The sequence below is a fragment of the Lepidochelys olivacea genome (assembly GCF_965140295.1).
Source record: "Lepidochelys olivacea isolate rLepOli2 genome assembly, chromosome: 3".
Classification (NCBI taxonomy): domain Eukaryota; kingdom Metazoa; phylum Chordata; order Testudines; family Cheloniidae; genus Lepidochelys; species Lepidochelys olivacea.
In genome coordinates this window covers 155,057,014-155,079,375 of record NC_140413.1, presented here as the reverse complement: position 1 = coordinate 155,079,375, position 22,362 = coordinate 155,057,014, and the positions used below count along the sequence as shown (strand labels likewise).

The following is a 22,362-nucleotide window of genomic DNA, read 5'->3' as shown; positions in this document are numbered from 1 at the left end:
GCTCTATCAAACATGCAGAAGTTAAGATTCTAATAAAGCTCTTCTTTTTGGCCTTGAAATATATACAGTAATCATTTCTCCAACCATTGAAATGCAGCCACCTTTAAGGTATAGGACAACACATTACAGAAAGGAGAGGAAAATTCTGCCATTCAGACAAAATTTGCTATTACAATAAGGATTGTGGAATCTTTAATGACCACAAAGAGAAGATACAAAGCTTAAAAAGTCAAGGTTCCATGAAAGATCTTCATAAAGTAAACAACACATCACTCAGTTAGTGTGTCTCAGTAGACTAAATGGCTGAACTGAGTCTACTGGGCTTCAAATCTCTACCAAATATTGGCAGTTAGTTAAGATATCAAAAATCAATCCTAGTCAAATTCAAATGGTAACTTTCACCATAATGCTGTTGTCTGCGTCCCACCAAGCAAAGCATACTTCAAAATATTGGAAAGCCAAGGTTAACATTTCACCTATGCACTTCAATTATTGACTTGCTCACATTAACAAATAACAAGGCTAACATAAACAATTCTTGTTACTCAAACCGGCATCAAAGTAATGAGGTCCAAATTAATCTAATCTACACACACAAATTACTAATCTGGTTTTGTGCCAACTGAATTTTTATCTGAATACAGTGAAACATGGTGGGGGGGATGTTTGTTGTTATTGTTTGTTAAATACTTGTCCAGTACTTCCCATTCAAAATGAATAAACACCGAAGAGAGGAAGAACTTTATTATTTACAACCTGGAAAGCAGTCTTTTTATATTATAAATATATAAACACAAATATGAAATGTAAGTCTATACGTTAATGACAGGTTTCAGAGTAACAGCCGTGTTAGTCTGTATTCGCAAAAAGAAAAGGAGTACTTGTGGCACCTTAGAGACTAACCAATTTATTTGAGCATAAGCTTTCGTGAGCTACAGCTCACTTCATCGGATGCATACTGTGGAAAGTACAGAAGATATTTTTATACACACAAACCATGAAAAAATGGGTGTTTACCACTACAAAAGTTTCTCTCCCCCCACCCCACTCTTCTGCTGGTAATAGCTTATCTAAAGTGATCACTCTCCTTACAATGTGTATGATAATCAAGTTGGACCATTTCCAGCACAAATCCAGGTTTTCTCCCCACCCACCCCACAAACCCACTCTCCTGTTGGTAATAGCTTATCTAAAGTGATCAGTCTCCTTACAATATGTATGATAATCAAGGTGGCCATTTCCAGCACAAATCCAGGGTTTAACAAGAACATCTGAGGGGGGGAGGAAAAAACAAGGGGAAATAGGTTACCTTGCATAATGACTTAGACACTCCCAGTCTCTATTCAAGCCTAAGTTCATAGAATCATAGAATCATACAATATCAGGGTTGGAAGGGACCCCAGAAGGTCATCTAGTCCAACCCCCTGCTTGAAGCAGGACCAATTCCCAGATAAATCATCCCAGCCAGGGCTTTGTCAAGCCTGACCTTAAAAACCTCTAAGGAAGGAGATTGTACCACCTCCCTAGGTAACGCATTCCAGTGTTTCACCACCCTCTTAAAAGTGAAAAAGTTTTTCCTAATATCCAATCTAAACCTCCCCCACTGCAACTTGAGACCATTACTCCTCGTTCTGTCATCTGCTACCACTGAGAACAGTCTAGAGCCATCCTCTTTGGAACCCCCTTTCAGGTAGTTGAAAGCAGTTATCAAATCCCCCCTCATTCTTCTCTTCTGCAGGCTAAACAATCCCAGCTCCCTCAGCCTCTCCTCATAAGTCATGTGTTCCAGACCCCTAATCATTTTTGTTGCCCTTCGCTGGACTCTCTCCAATTTATCCACATCCTTCTTGTAGTGTGGGGCCCAAAACTGGACACAGTACTCCAGATGAGGCCTCACCAATGTCGAATAGAGGAGAACGATCACGTCCCTCGATCTGCTGGCAATGCCCCTACTTATACATCCCAAAATGCCATTGGCCTTCTTGGCAACAAGGGCACACTGCTGACTCATATCCAGCTTCTCGTCCACTGTCACCCCTAGGTCCTTTTCCGCAGAACTGCTGCCTAGCCATTCGGTCCCTAGTCTGTAGCTGTGCATTGGGTTCTTCCGTCCTAAGTGCAGGACCCTGCACTTATCCTTATTGAACCTCATCAGATTTCTTTTGGCCCAATCCTCCAAATTGTCTAGGTCCTTCTGTATCCTATCCCTCCCCTCCAGCGTATCTACCACTCCTCCCAGTTTAGTATCATCCGCAAATTTGCTGAGAGTGCAATCCACACCATCCTCCAGATCATTTATGAAGATATTGAACAAAACCGGCCCCAGGACCGACCCTTGGGGCACTCCACTCGATACCGGCTGCCAACTAGACATGGAGCCATTGATCACTACCCGTTGAGCCCGACAGTCTAGCCAGCTTTCTACCCACCTTATAGTGCATTCATCCAGCCCATACTTCCTTAACTTGCTGACAAGAATACTGTGGGAGACCGTGTCAAAAGCTTTGCTAAAGTCAAGAAACAATACATCCACTGCTTTCCCTTCATCCACAGAACCAGTAATCTCATCATAAAAGGCGATTAGATTAGTCAGGCATGACCTTCCCTTGGTGAATCCATGCTGGCTGTTCCTGATCACTTTCCTCTCATGCAAGTGCTTCAGGATTGATTCTTTGATGACCTGCTCCATGATTTTTCCAGGGACTGAAGTGAGGCTGACTGGCCTGTAGTTCCCCGGATCCTCCTTCTTCCCTTTTTTAAAGATTAGCACTACATTAGCCTTTTTCCAGTCATCCGGGACTTCCCCGGTTCGCCACGAGTTTTCAAAGATAATGGCCAATGGCTCTGCAATCACAGCCGCCAATTCCTTCAGCACTCTCGGATGCAACTCGTCCGGCCTCATGGACTTGTGCACGTCCAGCTTTTCTAAATAGTCCCTAACCACCTCTATCTCCACAGAGGGCTGGCCATCTCTTCCCCATTTTGTGATGCCCAGCGCAGCAGTCTGGGAGCTGACCTTGTTAGTGAAGACAGAGGCAAAAAAAGCAAGTTAATAGTATCCAATTTGCAAATGAATTCCAATTCAACAGTTTCTCGCTGGAGTCTGGTTTTGAAGTTTTTCTGTTGTAATATCGCAACTTTCATGTCTGTAATCGCGTGACCAGAGAGATTGAAGTGTTCTCCGACTGGTTTATGAATGTTATAATTCTTGACATCTGATTTGTGTCCATTTATTCTTTTACGTAGAGACTGTCCAGTTTGACCAATGTACATGGCAGAGGGGCATTGCTGGCACATGATGGCATATATCACATTGGTGGATGTGCAGGTGAACGAGCCTCTGATCGTGTGGCTGATGTTATTAGGCCCTGTGATGGTGTCCCCTGAATAGATATGTGGGCACAGTTGGCAATGGGCTTTGTTGCAAGGATAGGTTCCTGGGTTAGTGGTTCTGTTGTGTGGTATGTGGTTGCTGGTGAGTATTTGCTTCAGGTTGGGAGGCTGTCTGTAGGCAAGGACTGGCCTGTCTCCCAAGATTTGTGAGACTGTTGGGTCATCCTTCAGGATAGGTTGTAGATCCTTAATAATAATATTATAATAATAATATAATAATAATAATCCTTAATAACCAGACTCCAGCGAGAAACTGTTGAATTGGAATTCATTTGCAAATTGGATACTATTAACTTAGGCTTGAATAGAGACTGGGAGTGGCTAAGTCATTATGCAAGGTAACCCATTTCCCCTTGTTTTTTCCTCCTCCTCCCCCCCACCCTGACGTTCTTGTTAAACCCTGGATTTGTGCTGGAGATGGCCCACCTTGATTATCATACACATTGTAAGGAGAGTGATCACTTTAGATAAGCTATTACCAACAGGAGAGTGGGTTTGGGGAGGGGGGTGGGGAGAAAACCTGGATTTGTGCTGGAAATGGCCCAACTTGATTATCATACACATTGTAAGGAGAGTGATCTCTTTAGATAAGCTATTACCAGCAGGAGAGTGGGGTGGGGGGAGAGAAAACCTTTTGTAGTGGTAAACACCCATTTTTTCATGGTTTGTGTGTATAAAAAGATCTTCTGTACTTTCCACAGTATGCATCCGATGAAGTGAGCTGTAGCTCACGAAAGCTTATGCCCAAATAAATTGGTTAGTCTCTAAGATGCCACAAGTACTCCTTTTCTATATGTTAAGATTTTTTTTAGAAATGAAAATAAAACCATACGAATGTTCATTTCCAATAATACTTTGAACTTCTAAACCACCTTCCGACCAATGATTTTAAAGGATTTTTACAAATTTGCATTAATATGCAGCAGTTACAAAACAATCTAAAATAAAAGTTTTGGGGAGAGGAGGCTGTCCAGTCCCTGCTGCACTCCAGCCGTAGGAATTATGATACCTACAGACAGATTTCACAATGCATGACAGAAAGGGGCCATGATCGGGACACACTGCAGTGCAGGGTTAAAGTGAAGGAGCTGCAGAATGCCTACCACAAGGCACGGAAGGCAAACCACCACTCCGGTGCTCCACCCACAAGCTGCCAGTTCTACAAAGAGCTGAATGCAATACTCGGTGACAACCCTACCTCCACTGCGAAGGCCACTGTGGATACTTCGGTGGCTCGCGTGCCAGTCGATAGCAGACTGAGCTAGGAGGAGGAAATCTTGGACGAGGATGTGGAAGGAAAGGGGGACCCAGAGGCAGAAGATGACTCGAAGGCCAGAGATGCATGCAGCCAGGAGCTCTTCTCTATCCCGGAGGAAGCTAGCCAGTCACAGCTGTCCGATGTTGGCGAAGCGCAAACAGGAGAGGAGGCCCCTGATAAGTGGATGTGATTTTGGGAATCGCTGAAATGAGTTGTTGGGGGCAGGAGAGTTGCAGAAAGCAGGCTTGTCTCTGGATGCACGTACCACTACATGCCTACTCTGAGTAGTGGAACAGGGTGTTGATTGACTCCCTCCATTCGCGGGAATCTGCCGCAGAGAACTCCAGGAAACTCTCATGGAGATACTGGGCAATCTGCTGCTGCAGGTTCTTTGGCAGAGCTGTTTTGTTTCTTGCCCCACTTTCCCGCACCACTCTGCCATCATAGGGGGTGTGGGGGGAGGAAGCATGACCTTTGCTGCACACAGGAGAGCCACATAAGGGCCAGGGCGGAAGCCGTAGTCCTGGAGAAGACCCTCCCTTGATTCCCTGCTCACCCTCAGCAGCGAGATATCTCCCATAATGAACACAGCTTGTGGAAAATGTGAGGACAGAAATAATTATAAGGCCCTCTTTACTGTGCTGGCTCTCCCCAAGAGCCACATGCCCAGTGTACAGTAGGGTCCGGGAACACAGATTTCCCCTGCAATTACTCACCATTTTGCGGGTCTTGCAGCTCATGTGTCCTTGCCTGGGGTCAGCCAGTTAGTGACAGGTATGTGAATACTGGCTACATTTTAAATCACTGAATCGGTGATCTGTGTGTTGCAAACAATACTGCTTCTGTAGAAGTTTGCATTTTGGCTTCACAGATATGACCTTGGGAGCCCAGCCTCCCTCTTTGTTATCACTGGCTGAACGGCTGTGCAGAATTAGAAAGCGGTCATGAAGAACTAAGGAGGACTTGCTGAATGAGGTCATGGTGCACTGCGCAGCAGAAAAACAGGAACTGAAAGACAGCAAGAAGAGGGACCGAAAGGAAAACACGGCACAACAGAATGAAGCCATGGAGCGGCTCTTAAACATTATGGAGTGCCAAGCAGACATGCTTCATACTCGCACTGCAAACTGAGGAACTCCGCACCCACCCTCATCTGCAGCCGCTCGCAAAACTCTTTCCCTTGCTCCTCCCAGACACCACCAATACACTCTTATCAACCTCCTGGCTCCAGTCTGTATCTGTGGCATTCTACTCTTCCCCTGTCACAGTCCAGCACTGCGGACTCCCACTATCCACTGCACTCAATACCCATCCCTCTGCAGTTTAGCCTGCTGAAGTACAGTACCCGCTGCATTGTTCTCCAGAGGAGAAGGTTGGATGTGATCCCTGGACATACACAAATCTTTAACTGTCCCGGGACCCCACTCCTCCTGGGACCTTCCCTTCCCCCATCCCACTCAGTGCTGATGTGTTTTTTTGTTTGTCTCTCCCCTCCGGTTGTTGGATTTTACTAAAAGAATTGTGTTACTTTGAAAGCAATCTTTATTCTATTAATTGAAAGCAAACAGAGCCCTGCAAAGCAACAGGCAGTTTTCTTAAACCTTCACAGTGCATCATCTTCACCAATCACAATCACCTCCTAGCATTACAAGCACTGCATTCCTGAGCATAGCAACAAATAGCAGTGGCTTTCAGCTTCAAAATGCTGCCTCAAGGCATCCCTGATCCTTATAGCCCCACGCTGCGCCCCCTAATAGCCCTGGTCTCTGGCTGTTCAAATTCAGCCTCCAGGCGCTGAGCCTCAGTGGTCCAGCCCTGAGTGAAACTTTCACCCTTCCCTTCACAAATATTAGGGAGTGTACAGCACGCGGCTATAAGCATAGGAATATTGTCATCGGCCAGGTCCAGCCTACCATATAGGCAGCGCCAGTGGGCCTTTAAATGGCCAAAAGCACACTCAACAGTCATTCTGCACTTGCTCAGTCTGTTGTTGAACCGCTCCTTGATGTTGTCAAGGTGCCTTGTGTATGGTTTCAAAAGCCACGGCATGAACGGGTAGGCAGGATTTCCCAGGATCACAATGGGCATTTCGACTTCCCCGACGGTGATCCTCTAGTCGGGGAAGATAGTCTCGCTTGCAGCTTCCTGAAAAGGCCAGTGTTCCGAAAGATGCCTCCGTCATGCACCTTTCCAGACCAGGCTGTGTTAACGTCCATGAAATGCCCACAGTGATCCACAAGTGCTGGAGAACCATAGAGAAATACCCCTTCCAATCAATGTACTCAGTGGCTAGGTAGTCTGGTGCCAGTATTGGAATGTGTGTGCCATCTAGCACCCCTCCACAGTTAGGGAAGCAAAGCCATCTACAATGTCACGAATGATGCCCATAGTCATGGTCTTTCAGAGCAGGATGCGATGAATGGCCCTGAACACTTCCATCAACACGAGTCCAACCATCGACTTTCCCACTCCAAACTGGTTAGCGACCAGATGGTAGCAGTCCAGAGTAGCCAGGTTCTATAGTGTAGAAGCTTTGCGGTCAGCTCAGAAAGAAGGTTCCATGTGTAGGAAGCGACATGGAAGAAAGCAAAGGGGTGATTGTGGGAGAAGGGGACAAACAGCCATTGAGGTTGGCATCTCTGGGAAGAAATGGGGATGGTGAGCTACATGATAAAAGACAAAGTTGGATAAGTAAAGAAGGGACGAGTTAAGAAAGAGGCGGCATTGGACAGATTAAATGACTAGGTTGACATTACCAGGAACTCTTTTTTAACATTAAAGATAAGGTGATATACCATACTTTGTCAAAATTTATCACACAAAACTTATTTAGCAATGAATTTTATATAAATATTTCTTCTGCAAGATGCCCAGAATTCCCTTGAAGTGTTTCACACCTCATTTGCTGCAAGTATCTCTTTGCTATAAAAAAAAAAAAAAAGTGTGTTACTCTTTACTTTGTATGTCATGTATGTATGTGACGGAGACACAAACCTCTAAGTGATGTTGCTATAAGCACCACTGAGAAGCTTGGAATAGAGTGAAACAAGAACTAAACAGAGAAAGGGGTAAAAATTAGGAGAATTTAAGAAATTAATTAAAGATTATGAAAATACATTTTAGACTCTACTTATTATAATGCATATTCTTCTTTATATTTGATTTAACTTCCCAGTAGCTCACAATTAATAAAATCCAGTTAGTACTGGATTACTGCATCCTGCTTGAGAACAGAAATAATGTGAATATTAAGAAGATAGCCCTCAAAAGCCCAAGCACATATAAAGGCCATAATAAAATAAAATTCCTGAAGTGAGGTAAGGGTACAAAACAACTTAGATCCATTTAAAGAAAGCACTCAGCTTTTCTATGTGGTAGACAATCATTTTTGCCTCGGAAAGAAAAATGCTATCCCTTTTAAATCATGTTTTACCTTTTATTTTTCAGCGTTTTAAAAGCAACAATAATAAAGAAATTGGTGTTTTCAGTTTTATGAACAACAGTTTTAAATTAACAGTCCATTTGCCAAGTCACAGAAACATTCCAACTATCGAGAAATCTAAGTTAGACATCCCAAAATGTAACAAATAGATACTCCCTGCTAGCAAATGAGCTAGTCAGATAAATTAAAATAATTGGTTAGCCACTCTGCAGCCTCAGAACAAGAGACAAAATATGTCCAGTATCCAAATGACATCTTTCAAATTTCAGACACACAGAATTAGGTACAGAACTTCCAAAGCGCTTGGCTAGCTGAAAAACCCATCTTAGTATTTCCAGTAGAATTTTTGTTAACACGCTGATGACTAATGGATCAATATGGAATGTATCTATGACTAATGGATTCCTTAGTATGATGCATCATTCATAAGAGTATAGAACTAGAAACACAACAGAAGTCAGCAAGCTAAAAAATATTTAGCAAAAACTGAAAATTTAATTTGAGCTTTAAAACACTACAACAGAAGTGAGAAACACTGCTGATGTTAGCCACTGATCAGGAATAAGACTGCAACTCTATGCAACAGGCATATTTGTCTGACAAGGGAGGCACACTAACGTGACTACTATATCAGAGTTAGAAGTATCACAAGTACCCAACCAAAGTTCAGTTCTAGGTACAAGGCTTTGTTATTAAAGACTAATTTTTAATACTCAGTAATATTTCGTGTTTATGGTACTTGGCTATGGTATGTATTTTCTTCTTCTACACTAGCAACACTGTGCAACGAAGTATTATCCACCTAATGTGCTCATTTTATTATCTCCCCTCCCCAAAGCATGCTTCTGTCTTTACTGCAGCACATTTCATTACAAGTATAAAGTTTTCAGAGTCTTGTCTGACACAATGGTGCCACAAAACACTCCCACTTGTTTCCCACCCTTTCTGGTATTAATACAGACGAATGCCAAAGCCCAACCCAGTTATACCTCATTCTCTGCCATGAAATAAACTCTACCAAAGTCCAAATGATGTTCCAAGGGCAAGGCAAAGGTTAACCCCTTTGCTGAAAGAAGCAAATCTTTGAAAATTATCAGGTGCTAAATAGAAGTAACTGATTTTTTAAAAAGCAACTTTTTTTTGTACAGGGTTATGTCCTGCAGAACATTCTAAATGATTAGATATGGGGAATATGATGTCTTATTTTAATTAAAACATTTTGAAATAAATGATTTAGTTGACTCCATAATTATGGTTTTAAAGTGGAGAAAGTGTCTACATACCCACATTACAGTGAAATAAAAGATTTTTTTTAAAATCTGCATTGTTAGCAAATTCCTATTATTGAGCCATTCTCAAAAGCCAAGTCTCTCTCCAGCACATAATGATCACAAAACCACTGCAGCTGTACTCACATGCAAGGCAGAGGGATCTGGCAGGAATTCAGCATCCTCTCCAAAGATAAAATCTGGTGGCAGCTCTGGGTAGTGGGCATTGAAAATTATATCCCCTGAAATAAAAATAAATGAAAAGCACTGTTTATTTCCACTTCATATCCCCAAACTTCTAAGTACTGCAGAGGAAAACTTCAGTAAGTCCATTTTCAATTAACAGACATCATATGCAAAACACAACTATCAGATGTACTGGATGATAAAGTTAATTCTTGAAGGCACTGAATCTTCCTGTGGAAGAACAGAAAACATGGAATAAATTATTGCTTTGTTTCTCACTGCTTATCCCACAAGGTGACACCTTGAAGCACTGATATAGTTAGAAAAGCAACCATATAAAAATAGCACCTTCTTGAAAGCAGCACATCTGGGATATTAAGTAATTAAAAATTAATACCCAGCATACCTATTTTATGTATTTTTGTGAGTCATATCTGTTTACTAAGGAAAACCTGTTGTTTTGCTATTGATTTTATATGGAAGGCACTCAGGTACTATGGTGATGGGTGGCAGTATAAAACCCTAAGGTAGACATACAGAAAGCCAAGTTTTCAATGCAGTGAATATTGGGAGAGGAAACAAGAAACAATACTGCCTCGAGAATTATCACAAAACTGTTAGGTAAGTACCATTTGCAGAATCTCTATTACTGAATGACATAAGAGACAGAACACAGGTTAATTGTTGTACCTAGGTTTTCGGTGTGGACAGCTGTGGAGAAAAAAAATCATCACTGGAGTTGTAAACTGACTACATATTATTCAAATATTAGGGAAATAAAATATGAACTCCTAGGTATCCTTTTTATAGCACTTTCTACATTTAGTAACCTATTTCAAAAAGAAAGCTTTTCATTTTGTCTACATGGCACAAAACACACTCATTACACATGAACAGAGAACTACAAAATAAACATTTTAAAATGCATTAAATAATCCTGATTTACCGACAGGTTTTGGGCATTCTGTTAAATGACAACAACAGCCCCATTCATTAGGCTATTTTAATGCTGGTTTTGATACGAAAAAAATCTTTATACAGTAGAAGTCGCTTAACAGACACACAGGCCTCTCAAACTTCATTTAAGCAGCAATCTTGATTAAGGTGAGTTAGTAAACTCTGTGGGGATTAAGGTAGGTACGGAGTTTCTAAGTTCGGTAGAAGTCTCTGTGGACCTTACTAACTGGATTGACTGAGACACAGACTGTCATCAGATCTGTATTAAACAAATAGTGCCATGGATTTGGAATGGTCCTATCATCCTATTACGGAGTGGTTTTTCCCAGCAAACAATATTTGGGAGAGGATGTAATAGATCAACTGGAGTCATCCCAACTAACCACATCCTGACTGAGTGGAGCAGAATATAATGGAAATACTAAAGATCTGGGCTATATGTTATTTTTAATGTGTATTAATGCCATCTGAAATTAAATAAGAATATTAATTAGGTCACAATCTCTGACATTGAGTTCTCACCTTACATATCACAAAATATGCAACAAAACTACTTAGCAAGATTATGACTGCTTACAATAGGTTAACAAATTCTAGTTTGTACTATAAAAACTTAAATGTCAAGAGTTTACATAGATCAATATGTGATTGTTATCATGTAAACTTTCAGAGAACTACACTCGGCTAAACACGAAGAACTGGCTTCGAAAGAAACTGCATTTAGTACTTCTTCCCTGCTTCTCCGCTCTCCGTTTGAAGATACATAATAGGCAGTAGCTCCACAAGCTCTGCATGTAAAATAGATTTTTGGGGCAGCAGGCATTAAAAGAAAGAAGCCAACAGCTAAAACCTATTTTTATGTACTATTACCTGTGTAAAACCCATACAACACAGTAGAACTGAAAACAGGAAAGTAGTATATAAAATTCTGTCCACACAGAGACAAAACCTCTAGGTGGTTTTCAGCTTTCAACAAGTTGTGTATTAATTTAGTGCTGATGAAGAATACTGGATAAACAGCCCCGCAACCTGATGTCCTCTATTCATTCATGGGACAGGTAGAGAATGGGAAATGCTGACAATCTGTAACAGCTAAAGTTCTGCAAATATGTCTCAACGTTCATTGAAAGGCATCACCTCCAGAAGCTGTGTGGTCCAGTGGATAGGGTGATTAAGAGACCCAGGTTCTATTCCTAGTTCTGATGCTGGCCTGTTGGATGACCTTGGTCAAATCACCTACATTCTCTCTGCTTCACTTTCCCTCATTCGTAAAATGGGGATAATGACACTAACCTCCTTTGTAAAGCACTTTGAGTTCTACAGACAAAAATGATATGTAAGTGCTAGATATTATTATTATTATAGAGATGAGGAGGGCAGCTCAGTCATGATGGGCTTCAGTCCTAGGTCTCCCTGCCAACTAGTGTGCAACTTATGTTGTTTTTTATTAATGTGAATGTGTGCCCACTGGAAACTGAAGTGGAAACCATCAAGCTCATTTCATGTAAGTCACCAAACCACCATCACATGGACACAAATTTCGTTCACACCGTTCCTAGGGATTTGAAACAGTAACCTAAAGCTGAAAGTTTCTGTAGTCTATGATCAGCCACCTGAACCACCCAATCAATCCACTAAGAATTTCTACATACATTTTTCTGTTCAATGGAGTTTCAAAACATAACAATGATCTATAATCTATGTTGCATTGGACCCGTCATCAGCATGGACCCATGTCCCCTGGAATGGTGGTTGAAGCATGAATCTTTAGCACATCTGGCACGTAAATATCTTGCGTCGCCGGCTTCAACAGTGCCATGTGAACACCTGTTCTCGCTTTCAGGTGACACTGTAAACAAGAAGCAGGCAGCATTATCTCCTGCAAATTGTAACTGAACTTGTTTGTCTGAGTGACTGGCTCCACAAGAAGTAGGACTGAGTGGATTTGCAGGCTCTAAAATTTTCTAAAAGAGATTGTACCACTGTACTTGTATTAGGTGAATTGAGAAATACGATTTCTTTTGTTTTTTACGGGGCAAATATTTGTAATAAAAATAAATATAAAGTGAGCACTGTACACTTGGTATTCTGTGTTGTAATTGAAATCAATATATTTGAAAATGTAGAAAACATCCAAAAATATTTAAATAAATGGTATTCTCTTATTGTTTAACAGTGCGATTATTACACACGAATAATCACGATTAATTTTTTTAATTGCTTGACAGGCCTAGTTTTGATTTCATAAGAGCAGCATTTTCTGAAAGGCATCTGTTCAGTCTGAAAATTTTCGACCTCTAAAAATATGAAAACATAATAGATATTACAATCCAACCTGAACATTAATTGTATATGTAGTAAATGTTTAAATCATTTATAATATCTTTTTTAATTGAGAAGCACGGAACCCAGGGATCACCACCCAAGGGTTTTACTCCCAGTTCTCCAATTCATTGCCTATATAAGTCTGTGCAAGTTAATTTAGTTACGCCTTCCCTCCCCCTCTCCCCCCGCATCTATAAAGTAAGGAAACTTAATTACCTCACAAGGGAGGCTGGAGATGAAAGCTCTGATCCTGCAATGAGCTCCACAAGTGAATCCCTGCAACTGTGCTGAGCACCATTTAAGTCAGTGGGATTTAATGCAGGTGCAGGGATCTGTCCATGCACAGCCCATTGCAGGATCGGAATCTGAACTTTTAACATCTGTAAAGCACTTTTAGGTTCTTGGAAGAAGAGCTTGTAGGTTCAGATGAATCAACCCTATTAATATCTGTGTAATATTGTCCTTATTTTACAGATGGTGAAACTGAGGCATAGAAAGTTGTATGACATCCCCACCCCCAAAGGTCACACAGCAAATCAATGGCAGAGCCAGCACAGAACACTAATTGCCTCTCAGTCTTCTGCTATAGCTACTAGATAAGGATCCTCTGAAATGCAACCCTTTTGAGTTTAGATGTTACCCAAATACTATTTGAATAAGATGGAGTTTTAAAATATACAAACGCTATGGTAAGAGGTAGTAGGTTTGCAGTTTGACACTGCTGCTCAGGTTGCCCTGTCAGGCACCGATGTGTTTACCTATCATTTGTGACCATAGAGGTCCCTGTTGGTGACAGCATTTAATACAGTTTAGACTATTGCAATACTCTTTTCTACAGTTTTCTGGTGTCTTCAATTAACAAAAGGCTGTTTTTAGGACTGTCCTTAACACCAGACAGCACAAGCACATTACCCTATGTGTGAATCAAGGTTCCTAGAGGACAGTAAAATTCTACATTAAAATCAATGTCCTCCCTCTTCACGTAGAAAGCCCTTCAGAGTATTGGGCTGAGCTCTCTCTCTAACCAGATGACATACATTATCACCAACTGAGGTCACCTTAAGTTAGGCCCCTTATCACAGTAGCAAATAAAACTTGTCATATTGTTTCTTCAGCCACTTTTTGCCAAATCAATCTTGCAAACACAGTAATTTTCCTCTTTGCTTTCAGTCATTAGTTTGATGCTTTCAACTGAATTTATACATTGGAGAGAGACAAGGTAGGTGAGGCAGCATCTTTTACTAGACCAACTTGTGCTGCAGAAAGAGACAACCTTTTGAGCTGCACAGAGCTCTTCTTCAGGTCTGGGTAAAGTACTCAGAGTGTCATAGCTAAATACAAGATGGATCGGACTGTTTTGCAGTTAGCACGTACTGTAATAGTCCATTCAAGCTGAAGAATACAGAGGGTATAGCAGTAGCTCCCTTCCTGTTACTGTTTCCCTCTCTCTGAGGCTGGAAGACAGAGACACCCCACAGGCACCTCTTGAAATCACTTACTGAGGCAGGGGTTCTTCTCATATGGGAGGACCCACATCCTTATGTGCTGCCTATGGGAGTACCAGGGGACACCCAGTCATCCAGCCTAAGTTCAAGAATGGTACAACATGAGGTAAAATAGTTCTTAATTTTTTTTCCATAATGTGGATCATATGTTACTAGGCAGATAGTCTTGTGCATGCCCAACCGTCCCATGTTTGCAAACAAAAGAAGGGGACCAATCATATACTGCATCATGCCTGTTGCAACTACAGAAATTACTTACACGGAAAAATAACGTTAGAAATGTATTTTTAGATTCTATAATACAATTTAACAGATGTAAAAAAGGAGTGGAATCATCTCTGTGGATGACCAACAAACATTCAACAGACCAGTTTGAGAACTCCTGCGGTGGAAGAATGAATTAACATTCATTTTTTTTTACAAGAGGGACTAAAGAAACACCAATTTATGACTACGTGAAATCAGGAGTGATGAACTTCTTATGACCAAGGACATTAGTTATTATAAACAAGGCATGAAAAATTACAGCCAGATAATATTGGAAGTCTCAAACTCAGAAAACAAAGAAAAATAAAGTTTAATACTAAAGCTAATGTTCACCTTTATCCTATTCTGTACTGCAACATACAGAGGGCTGAATTCTGCTGTCAGCTTTGCATGACAGATTTAATCTTTGCTATTCAGCTCTCCCTTTGTATACTCCTAGAGAAACATTCATCCAATTCTGCACTCAAAAGCCCCACATAGAGCATTTGACGGGGTCCCTCTGGAGTCTGTCAGCCCCACTATTAATCACTGGACATGAAGTTGATGGTTGCCTAGGAACCAATGGTTATAACCTGATTATATTCAATATGGACAAACAGAAGATCACAATCAGTAACATGTATATTTGGCACTTCAAAAGAGCTGATTTCCCAAAGCTGAGGAAAATTATGAGCAAAATGAATTGGGAGGAAAAATTTAGACAAAAAAATGAATGAAAATGTGGAACTCTTTAAGAAGAGTTTATTAGATGGCCAAAAAGTTACAATACAACAATCAAGAAAGAGGACAACTTTGGCTAAAAGCCCATCCTGATTCAGTGGCAAAATGAAGGCAGCAATTAGAAATAAAAAAGCAATATATAACAAATAGAAACAGGGGGAACAGATGACAATCAATATAATTTAGAAGTTATGAAGCATAGAAAAGTGATAATGTAAGCTAAAGATATCAGGGGAAAATCCATGGCTTGCAGAAGTAAGGACAATAAGGAGGTGGTTTTGAAGATGGGGGGTTGAGATACATTAGGAACAAAAGAAATCCTAAGAATGGCATAGGCCCATTATTACATGGAGACCGTAAAAATATTAAAAATTATGCAGAAAAGGCAGAAGTGTTCAATAAATACTTCTGTTCTGTATATGAAAAAAAAAGCAGGATGATGTGCTTGTATCACAGGAGGCTGATGAGTAATTTTAAGTCTATTAGAAACCGAAGAGGATGTTAAACATCATCTACTAGAGATAAACATTTTAAAATCAAAGGCCCAGATAACGTGCATCCAAGAATCTCTGGCCCACTGACGATAATATTTAATAAATCTTGGAATACTGGGGAAATTCCAGAAGACTGGTAGAGTGCTACTGTTGTGCCAATATTTAAAAAAGGCACACAGGATGACTTGGGAAACTACAGACCAATCGATCATTTATCAATCCTGAGTAAAATAATAGGAAAAGCGATACAAGAGTCAACTGATAAAGAATTAAAGGCTTGGAACACTGTTAATGCCAATCAACATGGCTTTATAGAAAACAGGTCTTGTCAAGCAAATCTGATTTCATTCTTTACAGAGATTACGAGTTTGGTTGATAAAGGTAACTGCATAGATGTAATATATTTAGACATCGGTAAGACATTAGACTTTTTACCACACAATATTCTGATAAAAAAATGAGCAATATACATTATCAATAAAGCACATGTTAAATGGATTAAGAACTGGTTAATTGAGAGATGTCAAAAAGTAGTTGCCAATGGGAAATCATCATTGAGGAGAGGAGTTTCTAATGGGGTTCTGCAGATAGGTAGGCTTGATGCTCTTCACATTTTTCATCAATCATCTATATATAAATACAGAATCACTGCTGATAAAATTTGTGAACCACAAAGATTGGCAGAGTAGTAAATAATGATGAAGACAGGGCAGTCATTTGGAGAGATCTGGACCACTTCATAAGCTGGGACCATTCAACAAAACATGCCAAATGCAGACACCAGAAAGTTATACACCTAGGAACAAGTAATGCAGCCAATAACTTCAGACTGAGGAGACTGTATTCTGGAAAACAGTGACTCAGAAGACAATCTAGTGGCCATAGTGGACAAGCAACTCCATGAGCTTCTAGTGTGATGCTTTGGCAAAAATGGGTACTGGGATCCTTGGATATATATGCGGGGAGGAGTGAGATAATTTTGCCTTGTATACAGCAATAGCAAGAGTGATACTCAAATACCACATCCAGTTCTGGTTTCCACATTTTAAAAGGACACTGAAAAATTGGAGAGGGTGCAAGAAGGAGCCATAAAAGTTATTCAAGGGCTGGAGAAAATGCCTTACAGTGAGATTTTTAAAGAGCTCAATCTGTTTAGCTGATCAAAAACAAGACTGAGAGCTGACTTGATTGTCGTGTGTAAGTACCTTAATGAACAGAAAACACTGGGTACTAAGGGCTCTTTAATCTAGCAAAGAATGGCATAACAAGAATCTATGGCTGGAAGCGGAAGCCAAATGGCCTGTGATTTATAGCAGGTAAGACCAGATGATCTAGTGTCTATTCTGAACTTAAACGCTATGAATCTTGCTATTAAGAAAAATGATACCACAACTAATTACAGTAGTAACTTGATATAACACATGTAAGAAATGTGTACATTCTTTATTCTTGAAACATGTTATTTTTTGTGGGATTTGTAAAGTAGAAGGACAAATCTGCAGTTAAACCATCTTCCTAATGGGTAAGCTTTTTCCATACTCAGTTAGAATGCTGGAACATCACCCAGCCCAAGTAAGCAAAACACTGTTTTACACAATCTTCAGCACTTCTAAATCAGAAGCAAACAAGAGAACCGAAAGAGAGAGCATATATACAAACTCTCTGTGTCTTTGCAGCCTGTGTAGTTCTGGGGATTGGTGGTGGGACACAGAACTTTTCATACTTAGGATCCCAATTCTGTACTGAGAAACACTTGTGAATCTCTGTGCCCACACTTCAGTGTTCAGTGCAGGATTCAGCCCAGATAGGTAGTGACTGAACCTTGTTATTATCAGACAGTGGTCTGCTACTCTTCATGAAATGAACTGGTTGTTCTCACACCACTTCCTAACACATAAGGGTATACATCACTAAAATACCTATCATTGTTGGCTGTCTGCACAGAGGTCAAGGAGTCAATGAACTTAAGAGACTGAGATTCCCACCAACCCCTTCCAACATGGGTCCCCTCCAGATCAGGATTTATTTAAAGGAGGGGATCAACATAGAGGGGAAGTTTGCATTTTCGCTGCCTATAATTTACTTGTCCTGTGGAGAAACAGGATTTAAGTCTGCAGAGCTGTCACTCGGACCCCCTTTTCCTCACATCAGATTCACTCAAATTAAAACTAAAAAACAAGACCTTGCAGGTGTTGAAGTGAAACTGTAAAAGGATGAGCACTGTTTGCAAAAGTTTTTAAACTGCTTCACTTCCATGCATCTCAGTTATAACTCATAACTGTGTACAAATATTTAAACTGTGGTTATGGCTACAGAAGTGACTATGTAAAATGGCACAGTATTGCTCAACAGATCTGCTCTCTCTTTATATTAAGAGTTATAGTGTTTACTTTAATAACTAAAACAACATTTTACTACTGTTAAAATCACATGGTCTATACAGGTATATGAGAATGAGCCTGCTTTAAGACAGGGGTCTCAAACTCAATTTACCTTAGGCCCAGTGCCAGTCCTCAAATCCTTCCAGCGGGCCAATAGTGTTACTCATGCCGCCCAGAACCTGCCCCCCCCAAACTCTGTCCCATACCTGCCTAAGGCTCTGGGAGGGAGTTTGGGTGGGGGAGGAGGTCTGGGGTAAGAGATTGGGGTGCACGCTCTGGGAGGGAGTTTAGGTGCAGAAGGGGTGAAAGGTTGGGCTCTGGGATGGAGTTTAGGTCAGAGAGTGGGTCTGGGGTGCAAGCTCTGGGATGGAGTTTTGGTGCTGGGTGCAGGCTCTGGGCTGGGAGTGCAGAAGGAGGGGGTGGGTTGCAGGCTCTGGGATGTAGGAGGGGGGAGGCGTGCAGGCTCTGGGAGGGAGTTTGGAAGTGGGGGGGGTGGGGAGAGGGTGCAGGCTCTGGGAGGGGGTTGGGGGGTGCGGCGCTTACCTGGGGCTCCAAGGCGGGGCAGGGCGGGGAGCCTCTGCACGCTGCTGCAGGCACCACCCCTGCAGCTTCCCAATGGCTGCAGGGGCATGGGCAGCACGCTGAGGCACAGTCCCACCCCAGGGCCAGAGGGCGGGGCTGGCAGACACATGGAGCGAGCAGGCAGACGCCACTCAGCTCCGCTTTGCTGCCAGGGCCCCGGGCCATTGTAAATAGCCTGGGGGTTGGGGAGCACCCGGGGGCGGCAGGTGGGGCCAAGGGAGAGACCTAGCCCCAAAACTGCTGGAGCCCCGTGGGCCACACTGGGGACATTTGTGGGCCACAGATGGCCTGCGGGCCGGGAGTTTGAGACCCCTGCTTTAAGAAGATTAGAATCAACAGAGCTAAAGTTTTAATTTCAGAACCTTTATTACTAACAATGCTGAACAAGCCAAAAAAAAGCACAGCTTGACTGGCACTTAAGAAAACATGGTTTTATCTGTAAAGTGTGTAAATTTGATATGGACGTCATTGTGACACAAAAAATCATTGCATGCCCCTCACTGCCACTGATTAGAATGTAACTGCACTTTATTGTATATAAACACAATATAAAATCAGCTTCATCTTTTATATAATGTGTGTTGGAAAACCCTTTGCAGAGTTAATTAATATATCTATTGCAAAGTTAAAATAAAGAGAAGAGAGAGAAAAAATTAAGAGGGTATCTGCATTGAAGAAATATGTATTTTCAGCTGAGATATGAAGATAAATGAAGAGTTGATGAGGAAGAGAAATAAGATACACCAACACTGTTTTGGATGGCAAGAGGTGCCATTGCAAAACAAAGTTAAGATTATGTGAAGGAGGAGAAATAGAGCCAGTGCCAGAGAAGCAGAGGGGGGACAGTGATAAGATATAAGAGACAGACTGGAGCAAATACTTGTAGAGTTTTTAAATAAGAGCAATTTTGTACTAGATCCTGAAGTGAATGGAGAGCCAGTGGAGATGGCTGTATTCATTTGGAAATGTGAGAAGGTGGGAAATGTTACTTGGGACCAACGGATCACCAATAATGAGATCCTTGATAGAACTGGCCGAAAATCTATGCCAGTGGTCCCCCAACTTTTCACAGCCATGCCCCCCTTTGCCCCAGCTCCCCCTCCCTGGCATGAACAGGGGTAAAGAGGCCGAGGCTGGGGGGAGAACTGGGGCCAGGGCCAGGAGTGAAGGGGCCAAGGCTGAGAACAGGAATGGAGAGGGAGCTGGGACCACAGCAGAGCTGGGTGTGGAGCAGGGCTGGGTGGCACTCCCTCCCTGTCCCCATGGCGGCTGGTCCAGCCCCACCGCACACCCCCCCAAACATTCCTCTGTGCCCCCTAGGAGGGCGTGCCCCACAGTTTGGGGACCACTAGTCTATGCAGACTATGCTGGACATTCACAGGCTTTGCTGGTTGGGACACGAGGAACGCATGCCTCAAGACTGTCTGCCAAAGGTTGTGCTCTATGACCAGCTTAAGAACTGCCCACAATGCAGAGGAAGGCCAAAGCTCTGATACAGTGACAAGGTCAAGCAACGTCTCAAGAAATCCAGTATTCCCACTGACAACTGGGAAAATCCTGCCCAAAATCGCTAAGTTTGGAGAAGCCAGGTTAAGGCTGGTGCAGTGACTGTGGAGAGCCATCAGAGAGCCCAGGCTGAGGCTCGCAGGCAAGCCAGGAAGCAACGTATGCTTCAACCACCATCTGGCAAGTGGACCTGTATCCACTGTGGGAAGGTTTGCTGATCATGCATCGGGCTTTTTCCCCATACCATTGATAAGCAGCACTGATGGACCGACTTTGTCATGTCTCCTTTCATCTGTCAAGATGTTGGATGGCCAATGAGAAGATGGGCAGCAGATTTCCAAAGATATTAGTAATTGGTATGAACATAGAAAAAGAAGCAATAGTCAAAGCAAGAGAAGATGAAGATATAGATGAGGATTTCAGCAGATACGGAGCAGAGTAATGATATGTAGAGTCAGACACTGAACGAGGTAAGTTGAATGAAGGGGATACATATCGTGGAGGCAAACAGGAGGTCCAAGTCTAGGACAGCAAAAAAGGAGGTGGAATTGTCTTGAAGGATATTTCTCTTGTTTAAGAAATAATCTTCGGTCTGAAACCTTTGGCTTAAAAAAGGAAAGATGATGTCATATGTTTACTTGTTCAAGACAGGCTGAAATTGTGGACAGAGAAAAGTCAAAATGTCATCAAAGTCAAGGGCATGCTAGGGATAGAAATGAGGGAGACTGATTGTTTAGAATGGGACAGCGATTATAAACTAGAAATAAGATGAAATAAAGCAAAGAAAAAAATAGGCTGCTATTGGAAGATTCCCAGTGGCGAGATTTAATAGACAGTGAAAGAGTATCCCCAAGTAGAAGAAGCCTGCCAACTGAACTAACTATACAGGAACCAAGAACTCAATGCCTATCCCAAGCTGAAGCAAGGCATTAACCACCTCTGGTGCAAAATATTCAAAGCTTTATATAAAATACTGGAAAAACATGCTGCAGCTCAATTATGGAAATCTCTCAAATCACACTTTAATTTGAAAAATTACTTTTACGACTGCAGGTAAACAAGAGGATCTAAAGTAAAAATAACTCCAAAAAAGCAAATAAATCAGTAAAGAGGCAAAAACGTATCAAGAGGGTTCAAACAGTTTTGCAGAACCAATAAGCAATGAATAACATAGGATCCCACCTTGAAGAAACAGGCCAAAGAGAACTAGAAGAAGAGCCTATTGCACTAGGGAAAAGAATGAATACAGAACTATAACATGGACTGAAAAAATTTTTAAAAAGAAAAACTGGTCTTCAAAGGAGACAAAAAGTGCTCTTCACAATAAAGGAAGAGAAATGAAGTGGTGAGATAGAGCTCAGATCTGTAAACCACTCACATAAAAACAGTGAAAATCAGAAAGAATAAGATAAAAATACTGTAGTTCAAGAGGCCACAGAGAAGCACAGTAGTATCACAAGGGCAACACATTGTTTAATCACCGTTAAATTCCAGATGACAGCACTCAAGGACAAAGAGAGAGGCACAGCGCCTGAAAAAAGAAATGTGAACAGCACAGAAGAAAATTCTATCAGAATTTCTTAGCAGCGAAAAGTAGTGAAAGCTTTTGAGTGAAAAAAAATCAGAAACAAGACAAACACAGGATTCAATGAGGCAAAAGTACAATAATCCGGGGACTGATAATTAAAACAGGGCATTAAGAAATACTAGAATTATGGTTATCATTCATAAAGGTAAAACCCAACAAAAATATTAACAAACCTGCTCACAGTGAACATTCTGATACAACACTATTCCCTTGCTCCTTCACAAAGGAGACCAGCAAAAGTAGCTGGATTACTGTAGTGTATACTTCTTCTCAAACAATAATTAATTTTTCAGAACAAGAAGTTGTCCTGTACTTGGCATATGTGGTAGCTCAGTTGGTAATTATGGAGACATCACTTGCAGCTCCACAGTTAAGGCAGAGTTTTGCCCTTGTAGCAGGGATTCAATCTCCCTGATATATATTATCTGACCCTTTTTGTACCTAATTATGTTAATAATGGGAATATCACAGACTCTTCAAAACTTTCCAT

The 22,362-nt window shown here is 41.5% G+C and overlaps 1 protein-coding gene across 5 annotated transcripts in view; it reads right to left on the bottom strand.

Annotated features, from left to right (window-relative positions):
• The window catches only part of BABAM2 (BRISC and BRCA1 A complex member 2), a 307,233-nt gene that overhangs the window by 225,852 nt on the left and 59,019 nt on the right, over positions 1 to 22,362 (bottom strand). For all 5 annotated transcript variants that reach the window (XM_084622917.1, XM_084622915.1, XM_084622913.1 and 2 more), the window contains exon 4: positions 9,509 to 9,603. In XM_084622917.1, the coding sequence (XP_084479043.1) occupies positions 9,509 to 9,603 (95 nt within the window). The remainder of the gene's footprint in view (positions 1 to 9,508; positions 9,604 to 22,362) is intronic.